The sequence below is a fragment of the Lampris incognitus genome, chromosome 8 (genome assembly GCF_029633865.1).
Source record: "Lampris incognitus isolate fLamInc1 chromosome 8, fLamInc1.hap2, whole genome shotgun sequence".
Taxonomy (NCBI): Eukaryota; Metazoa; Chordata; class Actinopteri; order Lampriformes; family Lampridae; genus Lampris; species Lampris incognitus.
The window spans coordinates 29,800,874-29,816,894 of NC_079218.1; the positions used below are offsets into that span (position 1 = coordinate 29,800,874).

At 43.9% G+C, this 16,021-nt stretch overlaps 1 protein-coding gene across 1 annotated transcript; it reads right to left on the bottom strand.

Moving 5' to 3' along the window:
• Positions 1-4,889: 4,889 nt before the first annotated feature.
• nlrc3l1 (NLR family, CARD domain containing 3-like 1) lies at positions 4,890-9,730 on the bottom strand. Its single transcript, XM_056284262.1, has 6 exons — positions 9,505-9,730; positions 8,499-8,600; positions 8,215-8,322; positions 8,038-8,149; positions 7,630-7,870; positions 4,890-7,375 (listed from the first exon to the last, which is right to left on the bottom strand). The coding sequence occupies exons 1-6, from the start codon at positions 9,684-9,686 to the stop codon at positions 5,781-5,783; spliced, it is 2,340 nt and encodes a 779-aa protein (XP_056140237.1). The 5' UTR covers positions 9,687-9,730; the 3' UTR covers positions 4,890-5,780.
• Positions 9,731-16,021: the final 6,291 nt, after the last annotated feature.

The window sequence follows — 16,021 nt, forward strand, 5'->3', positions numbered from 1 at the left end:
CTACTAGGTCCACGTTTACGTGGTTAAACCTCCTTTTGGACACCGGGAACTGTGCGAGGGGGCTCTGGTGTGGCGGTGCACTTTGGAGCGCTGATACTCCATGCAGGCGTCAGCCCAGTCTCTCACGTCTGTTTTGAGCCTGTGCCAGGTGAACTTGGCCGCTGCTAGTCTTTGAGACGGCTTTTTGCCAGGGTGGGAGAGGCCATGGACAGCTTCGAAAACACGCCACCTCCAGCCAGTGGGAATGACGGGCCGGGGCCGACCCATGGAGACGTCGCTCAGGAGCGTAGCGCCAGTGTCGTCAAAAGCCACGTCCTCTAACTGCAGCCCTGTGACAGCCGTTCTTAAAGCCTGCATGTCCGGGTTGGAGACCTGGTCAGCTGCCATGCGGGCATAGTCAAGACCCAAGTGGACGGCCCCCGTAATGGCCCGGGAGAGGCAGTCGGCGACGAGGTTGGTTTTGCCAGCAACATGCTCTACGTCCGTGGTGAACTCCGAGATGTATGAGAGCTGTCGTGACTGGCGGGCGGACCCCGGCTCAGCTACTTTGGTCATGGCGAACGCCAGTGGTTTGTGGTCCACAAACGCCGTGAACTGGCGGACCTCCAGCAGGGAATGGAAGTGTCGAAAGGCGAGGTAGAGGGCGAGGAGCTCCCGATCGAAGGTGCTATACTTCCAATCACTGCGGCTAACTGTCGGCTGAAGAAAGCGAGCGGCTGTCAAGCACCGTTCACCCTCTGCTCGTGCACCGCCCCGACTGCGTAGTCCGAAGCGTCTATAGTAATGGCGATCGGAGCCTTGGGTGACGGGAGCATTGTTGCGTCAGCCAGAGCAATGTTAGTGTCCACAAACGCCTTATCCCTCTCCGCAGACCAGTCCATAGTGTGTTTGGTGGCCTTGCCTTTCAGGGCCTCATAAAGGGGTCGCATGAGTTGAGCAGTTCGGGGAATAAAGCGGTGGTAAATGTTCACTATGCTGAGGAACTCCTGTGGGGACTTGACTGTGAGGGGTCGCGGTAAGTTCACGATGGCCTCCACCTTGGACGGGAGGGGTACCGCCCCGTCTTTGGTGACTCGCTGTCCGAGGAAGTCGATGGTTGTCAGCCCAAACTTGGCTGAATTGATGATCAGCCCGTTCATTTATTTTTTTGTTATTTACTGTGGCGGTAATTGGTAAAAATAATAATTGTATTTCTGAGAGATTTGTGATTTATTTGTCAGAAAAATGTCGGCGTATTACACTTAAGGCTACTGTTATGGCTATCTTACTTAAAGTATTATACCAGAAATATGCATGTTTTGTATCTTTGTTTGGCTCTTGTAAAATGTTATAGATTTAGGGAAATAGCTGACGGAATCTGGAACTGGAGTTGGTCTGCCCACTGCTCCTAGTGTATGTATGGGTTAAATGTATGCGAGTACTGATAAATGACAAAAAAGATTATAAATCCATCCATCCATCCATTGTCCAAACCGCTTATCCTGCTCTCAGGGTCACGGGGATGCTGGATCCTATTCCAACAGTCATTGGGTGGCAGGCGGGGAGACACCCTGGATAGGCCGCCAGGCCATATAAATCTTAAATTTGTCAGAGCTAGTATGATGTTTCTGCGCGTGTTTCACAGCGCTTTGTCAGGTGTTGTCTTGGATTCGGAGATTTTTTTTTATTATGAGCATTTATGTAGAGCTATACTTTATCCATGATGAGAAAAAAATGTCACATGCTGTTATGTCACAAAAAGTGCATAGTCTTGTTCAACCAAACCCCTTGGGATTACAAACAGGCATCAAACACACCAAACCTTTTGGAAATTTTTTTATTAACAAATAATACAAAAAAACAAAATAAATAAATAGAGGACATTGTAGCTTATCATGCCCATACAGATGAAACCTTGGGTAATATACATCTGCTTAGAGATGCAGTTATGTGCAGACATTAATTGTAAGGATATGAGGCATAGAGGAGATCTCTGCTGCATGTATGATGACATTAGTGCTTTGTATGAAGGCAGTAAGCCCTACTATAAGTATAAAAATAAGACACATAACATCAGGCCTGGTTGGAACAGGTATGTGGCTGAGTATCACGAAGAAGCCTGTGAAGCCTTTAAATCATGGGCTATGGCAGGCAGATATAGACAAGGGACTAATTTTGAACACAAGATGCTCACTAATGCAAGATACAAGTACCCCATTCGCTTCATTTGTAAAAATGAGCAAGCCATGAGGGCAGATTCACTGGCTAAGCTGCTAGGAAATAATCTTGCTAATTTTTGGAAAGAAGTGAGTTCTCAACAACTGCAAAACATCTCTACCATGCACTGTTGATGGTATCTCCGGTACAGACAATATTGCTGAGTTATGGCAACAGCAATATAGTGCCTTATTCAGCTGTGTCCAAATGGATCTATATAAAGTGGGCAATATTGAAAGTGATGGTTCAATGGTTATCATGTCACATGAGGTGTACCAAGCTATAAACAAGCTCTGTTAACAAAGCAACTGCTGAACACCTTAAATATGCTAATCCGAGGATAGCTTCTCTCCTTGCTATTTGTTTTACTGGCTTTATGATCCATGGCTTGCTACCAGACTCAGTGTTGTCTGTACTGTTAGTGCCAGTCATTAAGGACAAAGCTGGTAAAGTATGCAGCCTAGATAACTACAGGCCTATAGCTCTAGCCAGCATACCGTCAAAAGTCCTAGAAAGAATCCTGCTGGATAGAGTGCATGAGTTTATCAACTCCATGGATAACCAGTTTGGTTTTAAAGCTAAACATGGCACTGATTTATGTATATATGCCTTAAAGGAAAATATTAACAAATAGAAGCCAAAACTCATCAGTTTTCATGTTTTATTGATGCTTCTAAAGCTTTTGATTGTGTTAATCATAGAAAGTTGTTTGTTAAATTGAGTCAAAGAGAGGTGCCTAAATACATTGTGAGAATTCTGGCTTATTGGTATGCCCACCAGACTATGCAAGTAAAATGGGGTAATGGCGTTTCAGCCCCATTTGCCAGACAAGGGGGAATTCTGTCTCCAGTTCTCTACAGTTTATATATTGATTTTTTGACCAAGCAGTTGAAAGTCTGTAATACCGGGTGCATGATTGGTAATACCTTGGTGAACCATATTCTGTATGAGGGTGACCTTTTCATCCTTAGTCCCTGTAGCGCTGGTCTCCAGCAGCTCCTTAATATATGTTCTGTGTATGGTGTGGAGCATGATATCAAATACAATGCTAGTAAAGAGTGTTGTCATGATCTGCAGAACCAAAGAGGACAATTATCTAAAATGTTCTGATTTTAAATTGTCTGATAATAATCTTGGGGTATGAAATAATATGAAATATCTTGGACATCATATTACTGAGCAAATGACAGACAATGGTGATATTTATAGCCAATGCCACATGATGTATGCACAAGCAAACATTTTCATGCAGGTTTGGTATGTGTTCAGTTAGTGTGAAGATGTCTCCGTTCAGAGCATATTGTACACCACTTTATATTGCACACCTGTGGTCAAACTACAAAAAAAGCAAGCTTACAGAGGCTTCAAGTTGCTTATAATGATGCTATGAGAATACTAATAAGACCGAGATGGTGTAGTGCAAGAGAAATGTTTGTGGCTGCAGGAGTCAGCACCTTTCAGGCTCTTCTAAGAAATCTTAATGTATGAATTTATTTGCTGGCTCAATGACTCTGATAATGTCATCATCAAGAGTTTAACTAATATAAGATTCAGTGCCACACACTACCAATCCCGGCAGTGGGACTGTAACGGTGCGGCTGCCCGTTACCGCAGAACTAGCCGGCATCCTCCATTCCGGATCAGAATAAACTAGACGGACAACAATATTGACAAACAAGTGTTTATTAGCGCACACGATTCACACACAAACGCAAATGTAATAGTACTTGGCATTCAGATCGGCCGGCTGAATGTTAAGAAATTATGGACTGTTTAGCCATATCACATGAACTCGTCAGGTACTCACTGTTGCAGTTGACAGTCTTCCGGTTTTGGATGGGGAGAGAACCCGACAGAAAGTCGGAGCGGACATTTGAACTGTGCAGGGCGAGACGTCATAATTGTGATGGGGTTAAGTGTCTGGGATTAGAGGGGTGTTTGGGGCTATGATAGATATTTATGGTGTTGTGTAATGAATTGAGTAATTGTCTTTTGATAGAGTTGTTTATTGTAAGATGTTAGATGTATTTAATGATATTTAAACAGAGAAAGTATATGTTTGTAGTTGATTGATTTGAGTAAAGTGCAATGGACTGGACCAGGGAATGAAATGCCAGGCCAGGTTTGGGTTATGGGAGATTTTGGTCTGAGGTGAGCAGGGGTCATCACCTGTCTATAGGCCAGGAACTTTGAATGCCAGGATTGAGTGTTATCTTTTGAGTTTAATTATTGAAGGTAAATTGCAGTTTAAAGTTTAGTTAGGAATTGAGATTATATTGGGAGTTTTTTTTTTTAATCCCCCCCTCCTGACCGGCAAAACTTGATACCATAACCAAGACAATAAATCCATCTTGCCATTTTTAATAACACTGCCTCCAGTGTGTCACTGCTCGGCCAGCTTGGCTACAGGGACCATTGGTATTGCTGCTTTCTTATAAGACACCGATTTGTTCCTTTTATGTTATCTTATTGTGTTTACTTTATGTATTGTCTAGGGTTTATCTTTTACCTATGGCTTTATTCTTTCTTCTTCTTTTTTTCTTTAACCTTGTCTTTGTTTGTTATGGGCCCTGAGTTCGCAATAAAGTTTTGAACTGAATTGAAAAATCTGTTCTCACCCGAAAACGGAGAAATGTCTGGCTGAATCCTTCCGACATGGCCCATCTGGATGGGATTAAAATTATGGAATAATGCTGTAATATATATTTTCCCACCTTCCTTAGAGAAACAACCCTGTCTGAATGGGGCTCAAGACCATTCTATTCCCACCATAATTTATCTATATCTGAATTTGCCAAATTAACATACAGGTTAGGTTTACATAGTCAAGGTTCAAGATTCAAGATTCAAGATTTAGTTTATTGTCATTTTCACTATGTAACTGCACACATAAATAAAACGAAATGCCGTTTCTCCCAGCCCACAGCAGTGGAAGATAAACAAAATACACATCCAAAAATTCCCTAAAAAAGATACCAGTAAAAACAAAAACGGGGCGGGAAAAACCCCCACAAACAATTAACAACACAGTCCATTCAAGTGCAACACAGCCCATTAAAGTGCCATTTCAGTTTAAATGTTGACAGCTGGTGACTGTCAACGAGTGACCAGCACTGATGGGGGGGGAGGGGGTTAGAGGGTAGGTGGCTCTAGTATGTGTTAGTCCACATAAAAATTTTGGAAACCTTTCAAAAAACCACAAACACTGCCAGACTCCTCCTACCTTGCGAGTTTCCCTCACCAGTCTGTTTATCAGTGAAGTTATGGAAAGTCTGCTCTGCTGTAATCTGCTGTAATCTAGAGCGTGGCTCTAGATTATGATAAAGCATTGTGGCATATACTGCTGGCTAGACACAAAAGAGGATATGCGTTATCAACTAAGTTTTATCATTGCTTTCCTTCCATAGTGCCAACCATGACTGAGCTACAGTTTTTTCCTTCCCCACTTATTTTCTTTTTGTTTAATTGTAGTGGAATTTACTGTTCTGTTGTAGTAGCAGTAGTAGTAGTGGAATTTACTGTTCCTATTTTATTACGTTCTGTGACACTTTGCTATCTATAGCCGAGAGAAGAAGGGGTCATTTTCAGACAGAGCCCCTGAATGTTCTTTCTGATGCTTCTGCACCCAACTCCTCCAAGCAGTGCTGCAAATTGGCAGTCCTGTCAGAATAGGGTTTCTCGCCGATCTTCTTTCTGATGAAGGTGACAGCATCTTGAATGACTGATGACCGCTTCTCAGAAGAAGTGAAGAATGGTTCGAGGAGTTCTTGGGTATTCTTCAATCCCATTCCCAACAGGAATCGCAGGAAAATGTCCAGTCTTCCATCTTCATAATCAAGGCTCCTCTCTAAAGCACTTTTGTATAATTCCAATAAACTGGCTGCCTTAAAAACCTTTGGGATTTTCCCTTTCAAGGACCCCCGGAATACATCCTTTCCGTGGTTTTGACATGAGAGAAAAACATAGAGGGCAGCCAAGTACTCCTGAATTGTGAGGTGTGTAAAGCACCAGACCGGTTCTCGGTACATGATGAATTGTTCTACAGTAAACTCTGTGCAGAGACCACTGTTGACCACTGCCTCGTCAATATCTACCCCACTCTCTTTCCAGTGAGACATGGTCATCTTGATATCGCCTTTTTCCAGCATCATAAAGGCCATCCGCCCTAATTTCATGAGGAAGTCTCTCTTTCCCTTCAAACTCTGGGCCGAAGCTTTGAGGCTGCGTGTTTGCAGGAGCTCAAGGACAAACTCTGTATACACTGGGGTGATGCTCCTGGGCAGCTCTGCTTGTGGTCCGTGTTCTCTAAATGCCCGCAGGAAAGCATTTGTCAACACTGAACAGAACATGGGCAGGTGACACATGATGTGGAGGGTTTTGCAAGAGTTAAGATGGGCAATAACACGACCTGATTGCTCTGGATCTTTGAATGCCTTTTTGAAGCACTCCTCCTTCTGGGTTTCAGTAAATCCACGCACCTCTATCAACTTGTGCACTGAGTCAGCAGGCATGCTCCGTGACCTTCGAGGGCGAGAAGTCACCCAGAGCAGGCCTTTATAGAATAGGCGTCCCATGAGCAGGTTGACCATAATTTCATTTATAGAATGAGGCATCTTGTGGTCAGTACAAATAAAAGTGCTTTTGAAGTCAAGTTCCTGTCTGTATTCATCCAGGCCATCACAGACAAACATTATAATTTCTTCATCAATACTTAAGTCTTTTAACTTTTTGGTTTCAGGGTATAACTGATTCAGTAAGTCCAAAAGGCTGAGCTTAGAGTCCTGGAGGTCATTCAGCTCTGCAAATGGCAGCGGAAATAAAAAGGAGATATGAGAGTGTGATCGCTCCTCAGCCCAGTTCAAGATGAACCTCTGTACTGCCATGGACTTTCCTGCCCCTGCCATCCCAGTGGTCAAAACACTCCTCACATAGTCCTCCTTGACCATTTGCAAACTCAAGATGTCCTCGCATAAAACCATTTTCTCTGGTTTGCAATGGGTGTTCAGCTTCTCTATGTGTCTAATCTCATGTTGAATATTTGGGCCATGGTCCCCAGTCAGTATAATGTAGAGATCAGTGAAAACACTGTCAAAGGCACTCTCTCCTTGCATAGCCAAACTCTCACCTACTTTGCCGTACTTCCTCTTCAGAGTCATTTTTAGGTCAAAGCGTACTTCATCTGTCAACAAAGGTTAAGGAAATTTAGAGGAACATTTTCACACCTGTGCTTCCTATTGAGACTAAATTGGGTGTTGTTTGATTAAACTAGACCGTAATGAAAGATAATGGCCATCTTTACAACAATTTTAAATATTTTACTGGGTGAATAAATAATTCAGTGTGCTAACAACCCATTGTATCTGTGAAAGACATATCTGCATAAGTCCTTTTGATTCTACAAAGAAATCACCAGACATGGAAAGAAATACATACTTCTAATGCACAGCTCCTGGAGATAATCAATAAGCTTGGTTTTCCCCATTATCTCAAGTAAGGCCTTGGTGATCTGCAGAGACACTTGGAGGTCGTAATACTCTAGCAGCCTGTCCACAAGGTCCACCATGTCCATGCCTTGAGGGGGGCTGCTGAATGTCTCGGGGTATCGCTGCCACAAGGTCACTTTGAAGTGCTTCAGTTCCTCCTCTGACAAATTCCCCAAGATTTTGCTGATAGTCTGAGGTTGGTAAAAGTATAAGAGTATGTGTGCCCCTTATGATTAAAATGCACATGCTGTTAACATATTACACTGATGTTATTTTTTTTCTAAACATTTCATCATTTTTCTAAACATTTCATCATCAATGTTTGAGTATAAGAACACCACAGATATTTAAAACCAACCTTAAATGTGAATGCCACTGTCAGAGAAGGGTGCCTAATTTCATTTGGGTCCAGTATTAACTCTGGTCTTTCAGAAGGTATCGAGACAGCATCCGCTTTGCTATGAACCCTTCTGATAACATATAGTACCAATGACTCAAGTATCGTGTTTATGTCAACAGGCAAACACAAACAGACATGCATACACATATAGATGTGTAGTTATACTTGCGTGTTCTTTTGTCACAATCATCACTATCGTAGGAGTAGCAGCTTGAGAAAGAATCTGCTTGTTCCATGTGTACTCTATAAATGGGACAACATAAACCATTCAAGTTAATAACATCTAGGACAAACGATGCAAATAAAAGTGTTGTATATTGTGTTTTAATAGGGATTACAGCTGTCATTCTATTTTAAAAACTATATTTTTCATGTGATGAAGGATTGATTCTATATAATTATTTTATGATTGATTGTACCTTGTAAGGGATTCATAATCGGCATTCGTTTCTTGTGATTGATAGAAATCTTCGCTCATCATGGAGGTGTAACTCAAAGCTGGAGACTGGGCAAGACCAGGCCTACGACACACATGTACATGGATGCTCACGTACATGCAGTACAGTCAAAGACATGATTTGCATGATATTTTTGCGGTAAATGGCATGATTATGTTCTTAAGTATTCTGTAATTGATATTCATTTTCATCTACTTCTTGCAAAGAACAACCATTAACCTGCTGGCCTCTAGGTTTACCAAAGTCCCACTGCTAGCTATGACTACTGGGGTGATAAACAAAGGTCAGTAACTCAAAAAAAAAAAAAAAAACCTTGTCAAACATTTTAACAACTTCATGAAAACCTGATCCAACAAGAAAGGAACAAATTCTAGGTAAAAAAGAGGTGGTAAAAGGCCATGTCTAGAAATGTCAAAGGTGAAAAAGCCATGAAAGGCTATGTGAAAAAATATATATAGTATATATATATTTCTAGACATGGCATTTCACCACTCGAATTCCTTTCAGTTTGTTCCATTTATACATGTTTGTGTTTGTATTGTGAACAGTCATAACCTACATTTGACTTGCCATTTAATGTCATAAATTAGTCAAGATTTTCTCCAAGACCCTGGGTTGTCCACATTTGACCTCTGGATTCAAGTGAGCCTAAATGAATTGGAGTGATATCTAGAGACCATTCAGGCTAAACCTTACCAAATACTGATGCTCGCAAGTGTAAAACATTGTCTTAAGTAGACAAAGCTTGTGTGGTGTACTGAGATACTTCTTTTTTTTATCTGTTCATATTTTCCATGCAAAACTGCTAAGGAAGAAGTTTTCTTTTACCAGACCAAATTTCTGATGCTCTTCATGTGCTACATATGGCCTGCTGTAATTCTCATCAAATAAATGTAACTGAGTAGTTACCCAAAATTAGGAGTGCAGACCACTAAGTTCTTTTTAAAGTAATCAAAAAATCTCTCACCACTGGTGACTAGTTTCCATGGGAGTAGGCTCAGGCGCCAGGTCTAGAGAAGGCCTCCTCTCCGGCACATAGAAGTCGTCATCACTCTCATGAGGTGCACTCTCTCCTCCAGAAGAACCACTTTCCTCAAGGGAACTAGTGCCTGGTGGTATGAATTCTATTTCCATTTCATTCCGATACATTATTCCTGACACAGTATCACCCAATAAACCAAAAGTCAGATAAAGCGGGATGACCACAGGAAGTACTCACAGGAAACCCTGAGACATCTGCAGTGAACAAAACAAAATATTAATTCTGATGCATCGATTTAATAAAATCTAAATGGAAATTCATGTAGTACCAAATTTTTAATTATTTTCAAAAGTGGACAAAAGTAAACTTTGATGACATTAAAGGAAACGATTGTTTGGCATTATTGGGAAACTGCATTGCCTAAGATGGCTGAAAGAACATTTTGCAAGTTAAAACTTTCTTAGATTTAAGCCACATCAACTGACTCAGAAAATATAGATATTATAACTTAAATGATTTTAATCAAACATGAAAGGTGAATACCATTTTCAAAGACAGAAAAAACTGCCTTAACAACCTTGTCAATGGGGTGATGCCGTTTTTTTTTTTTAACCCTTTCTGACCTCAAAACATCTTGGTATGGACCTAGGATGGGAGAGATTGCCCTTATAATAATAAAAAAAAAAAACAACACAAACAAAAAAACAAGACGCATCACACAACAGCTTTGGCGGGAAAACTATGCTTTATCTTAAGTCTGAAAGAAATCGCACATTTACGATCAACCTCCCGCCGAATTATTTACGTCATATGGGGGTATAAAAGACACAGAGAGACCTCCGTGAAGTTGGCACCCCATGTAATCAAAACATGGATAAAAATATTATCATTCGTTAGTGCTGTGTTTGTGCTGATTTGTGCCACAAAAACTATCGTTTGTGCTGTAAAGGTTTTTGAGATAATAAGCATTATATTTTATAGGCAGTGACGTTACCCTGCACCCTAGTTGTACCATATCCCTCCGAAAGTTGGCCTGACACTTGAACTGATGAATTTAGATTTATTGGAAATCCCAAAACCAAGAGCTTGTGCCTCTTCGGGGGGGGGGGGGTGCTAATACATTAAATGTTTCATGCTTTCGTTTCACCGTTTTCGCTTTTCTGTTGCTCGCGGTAGGAACTAGGTAAGTATCAGTGAGTAGTTTTCAAAATAAAAGCCCCTCTTGTCAAAACAGGATACGTACAGACCACTTCATTGTCCGTCACCTATGGCATACTGAAGGCAAGATGAAACTGTTCTCTGTCCTGTGAAGATTTCAGCACACACTTGAAAAAATATCTTAAAGGTGGAGGAATCCGCATCAGGTCATGGGAAACAACTTCAGGAGGTCGCTGCAATATCAGAAGATGAACATACAATGACAGGAGAGAGGAATCTACAAAGGGATTAATTTATTGAAAACTGGAGAGGCCTTGCTCTTCCACCTAAAAAGAGCAGTTCTTCCTACCTTATTCCTTGCCCTGAGTGGTCGTATGTAGAGCCTAACTTGAAAAGAAAACAAACCAAAGTTTGTCTTCTAAGAAATGGCAACTACATGGCCAAACAGCCTATTAAAGTCGGCAAAACCCATTCATTGATTCATTCATCATCAGCCACTTCTCGGGTCAGGTCGCGGTGGCAGCAAGCCAAGTAGGACACTCCAGACATCTCTCTCCCCAGCAACGCCCTCCAGCTCCTCCTGGGGGATCCCAAGGTGCTCCCAGGCCAGACAGGACATGTAGTCCCTCCAGCGAGTTCTGGGTCTACCCTGGGGTCTCCTCCCAGTCGGCCGTGCCCGGTAAACCTCCAAAGGAAGGCACCCAGGAGGCATCCTAATCAGATGCCTGAACCACCTCAACTGGCTCCTTTCGACGCGAAGGAGCAGCGGCTCTACTCTGAGCTCCCTCCGGATGTCCGGGCTCCTCACCCTCTCTCTAAGGCTGAGCCCAGACACCCTACGGAGGAAACTCATTTCCGCCGCTTGTATCCGCGATCTCACCCTTTCGGTCACTACCCAAAGCTCATGACCATAAGTGAGGGTTGGAACGAAGACTGACTGGTAAATTGAGAGCTTTGCCTTCCGGTTCAGCTTCCTCTTCACCACAACGTTCCGGTACGACGTCTGCATTACTTCAGATGCTGCACCAATCCGCCTGTCAATCTCCCATTCCATCCTACCCTCACTTGTGAACAAGACCCCGAGATACTTGAACTTCTTCACTTGAGGCAACAACTCATCCCCAACCCGGAGGGAGCAATCCACCATTTTCCAGTAGAGAACCATGGCCTCAGACTTGGAGGTGCTGACTCTCATCCCAGCCATTTCACACTCAGCTGCAAACCGCCCCAGTGCGTGCTGGAGGTCACGTTCTGATGAGGCCAACAAAAGCACATCATTTGTGAAGAGCAGAGATGCAATTCTGAGGTTCCCAAAATGGACACACTCCTCACCTTGGCTGCGCCTTCAGATCCTGTCCATGAAATTCACAAACAGAATCGGAGACAAGGGACAGCCTTGGCAGAGTCCGACACCCACCAAAAACGTGTTTGACTTTGTGCCGAGAATGCGGACACAGCTCTCACTTTGGTTATACTAGGACCAGATGGCTTGTAGCAACTGCCCTGGTACCCCATACTCCTGCAGTATCCCCAACAGAGTGCCCCGGGGTACACGGTCATAAGCCTTTTCCAAGTCCACAAAACACATGTAGACTGGTTGGTCAAACGGCCACGCCCCTCTCAGCACTTCTTTAAGGGTAAAGAGTTGGTCCGTTGTTCCACGGCCAGGATGGAATCCGCATTGTTCCTCCTGGATCTGAGGTTCGACAATTGGTCAGAGCCTCCTTTTGAGCACCCCAGAGTAGACTTTATGTGATGCCCCGATAATTGGAGCACACCCTCCGGTTCCCCTTTTTGAATATGGGAACGACCACCCCAGTCTGCCACTCCACAGGTACTGTCCCCAACCCCAGGGTCCGAAATTAACTTTTTGGCTTACCGGCCAAGGGGACTGGTATATGAAAAAATCTACCAGCCAAGCATATTTAAAATAATTAGTAGCCTTTTTTGTGCCATACACACGTTTTCAGTACATATCAATGAGAGAATAAGGTATTGTGTTGAATAAAAGCTTTTGAAAATGTGACAAGAGCAGATTTTTTTTTTTTTTTTATAAATTTATTTCTGATTTTTCCCTTTTTTCTCCCAATTTAGTGGCCAATTGATCCCTATTTTAATTCAAACACCCACCCTCGTATTGCATGCGTTCGCCAACTGCATCTCTCCGGCCGGCAGTCTCGAAGGAAAGCGCCTCCCCACTTTCGTGACAAGGCGAATCCAAGCCGAACCACTGTTTTTCCGACACACACAGAGACGCATTCACATGACGAACACAAGCCGACTCCGCCCCCCTCCCGAAGACAGCGTTGCCAATGATTGCTGCTTCATCGAGTCCGGCCATAGTCGGATCTGACAAGAGCAGATTTGAAGCAAAAATATTTTCATGTAAAATTAGTCAATGGTTAAAAGATAAAATGTTACAAGTATGATTTCATGTTTTATTTGCAGTATTATTGTAACTACTCGAGTGCTCCACATGTCCATCCCTAGTCCCAGACTACTTCTCATTCTACAGCAGCCACTCTCTTTGCACCGTCTATGAAGTCTGGCCTCCTGCTCCTGACAGAGTCTTGGTGCCACAGATCAACAGCACTGGTTGGGTCATACTCCCTGATCTCAGGAGATGACAGCTGCACCATCAGTAGATCCGAGAGTGTGTCTGAGTTGAGGTTGGACCACCAATCAGTTTTTTAAATCATTTTTATTTCTGATTTTTCCCTTTTTTTTCCTCCCAATTTAGTGGCCAACCGATCCCTATTTTAGTTCAGACATCCACCCTCGTACTACATGCGTTCGCCAACTGCATCTCTCCGGCCAGCAGTCTCGAAGGAGACGCCTCGGCACTTTCGTGACAAGACGAATCCAGGCCGAACCACTGCTTTTTCCAACACACCCAGAGACGCATTCATGTCACAAACACAAGCCGACTCCGCCCCCCCCCCCCCGAAGACAGCATTGCCAATTATTGCTGCTTCATTGAGTCCGGCTATAGTCAGATCTGACAAGACCGGGGCACGAACCCCAGTCCCCAGTGGGCAACTGAATCGACACAAAGCCGATGCTTAGACCGCTACACCACTGCGGACACGCCAATCAGTTTTAACCTGTTTCATGGTGTGGAAGCTAGCACACAGCTAACTTTAGTGCAAACTAGGTGTCACATACTAGTGCTACCTGGCTAACGTTAGCTACAGCCAGCACTTTGTTTACGCTGTATAAGGATATTTTGAGATGACAACTAAATCCACTTGCACATCCATTTGAAGTCGGAGAGTGGTCTCACCTTCTTGCCAATGGCATGCACAGTCCTAAACATGTTCTGCATTTTCATGCTGGTCTGCTTGGACATGGCTATTAGCGCCTTTACGGAGGATGTTGCAAAGACAGGCTCTGATTGAGCCTGAGAGGCATTCATACAGGTAATGTGACATCTGGAGGTCTCATGTTCCTTGATGTTTTCTACCTTCATTATCTTGTTACCGATGACAAATGAATTGCTACGGTTTTTGGCATACTGGCGACAGACGGAGCAACTCATTATCACGGTCTGTGCATTATAATCCAGCCAGCCTCTCGCAGCTCCTTTATCGTCATATCTCCACTTTTTACTAAACTTTATTTTTTTTGGTTGTGGGGTGATGGTGGCTTCTTCCTCCTCTTCAGGCATGGTTGTCTTTTTGATGGTGGTTTCGTGCCTTCTAAATATTGCCACATAACTGGTGTTGCTCGTTAACGTTAGTTAAAAGAATAGAGTAGGCTAGTACTGAGTTTGACAGGTGCTGCTGTTGTTGTTCCTCTCGGGTGTGTGTGTAATGTTACCCGCCAGTAGCGTGTAGCAACATTCTAATGCACTTTGATTGGTTAATTTCTGTTATTGCTATTGCTATGTTATTGTTCTAATGCACTTTGGTTGATTAATTTCTGTTAATGTCGTTGCCATGTTATTGCTGTTGCTAAGGTGAGAGAGAGGGAGAGAGAGAGAGGGAGATGGGGGGGATTAAGTGGTTGGATTTCACTTTTTTTGTTACTCGCCATTTGGCGGGTAGGCTTCTGAGATTTACTCGCCAATCAGAAAATCTACTTGCATTTGGCGGGTGGCGAGTGTTAATTTCGGACCCTGCCCGACCTCCACGCGACACTGAAGAGGTGCGTCAACCAAGACAGCCCAACAATGTCCAGAGCCTTCAGCATCTCAGGGCGAATCTCATCCACACCCGGCGCCTTGCCACCAAGGAGCTTTTTAACTACCTCAGAGAGCTCTGCCAGGGATATGGGTGGGGCTTCTCCTGAGTCTTCAGACTCTACCTCCTCCACTGAGGACGTGTTAGCCGGGTTCAGGAGCTCCTCAAAGTGTTCTTTCCACCACTCGACAACATCCCCAGTCCGGGTCAACAGTTTCCCTCCCCGGCTGAACACAGCCCGAGTCAAGCTATGCTTCCCCTTCCTGAGTTGCCGGATGGTTTACCAGAACTTCCTTGAGGCCAACCGAAAGTCCTCCTCCATAGCTTCGCCAAACTCCTCCCACACCCAAGTTTTTGCTTCCACAACTGCCGAAGCAGCAGCCCTTCTGGCCTCCCGTCTGCTGCTTCAGAAGATCCCTGGGCCAACCAAGTCCGAAAGGCCTCCTTCTTCAGCCTGACAGCTTCCCTCACCGCCGGTGTCCAGAAACAGTTGACAGCTCTGCTCCTCTCTTCACCCGAGTGTCCAAAACATACGGCCGCAGATCTGATGATACAACCACTAAGTCTATCGTCGATCTTTGGCCTAAGGTGTTCTGGTACCAAGTACACTTATGAACTACCTTATGTTCGAACATGGTGTTTGTTATGGCCAAGCCATGACTCACACCGAAGTCCAATAACAAGGCACCGCTCGGGTTCAGATTGGGGAGGCCGTTCCTCCCAATCACGTCCCTCCAGGTTTCTCCATCGTTGCCCATGTGAGCGTTGAAGTCCTCCAACAGAATAATAGAGTCCCGAGGTGGAGCCCTATCTAGGACACCACCAAGAGACTCTAAGAAGGCCGGATACTCCAAACTGCTATTTTGTGCATAAGCACACACAACAGTCAGAGCCTTCCCCCCAGCGACTCGCAGTCGTATAGAGGCGACTCTCTCATTCCCCGGGGAGAACTCCAACACGGTGGTGCTCAACCAGGGACTTGTGAGTATCCCCACACCTGCCCGGCACCTGTCACCTTGGCCAACTCCGGAAAAGTAATGATCCAGCCCCTCTCCAGTAGTTTGGTACCAGAGTCCATGCTATGTGTGGAGGTGAGCCCAACTATATATAGTTGGTACCCAGCAAAACCCTTCTTTGTGTAAACAATACTTGTGCCTTTGATT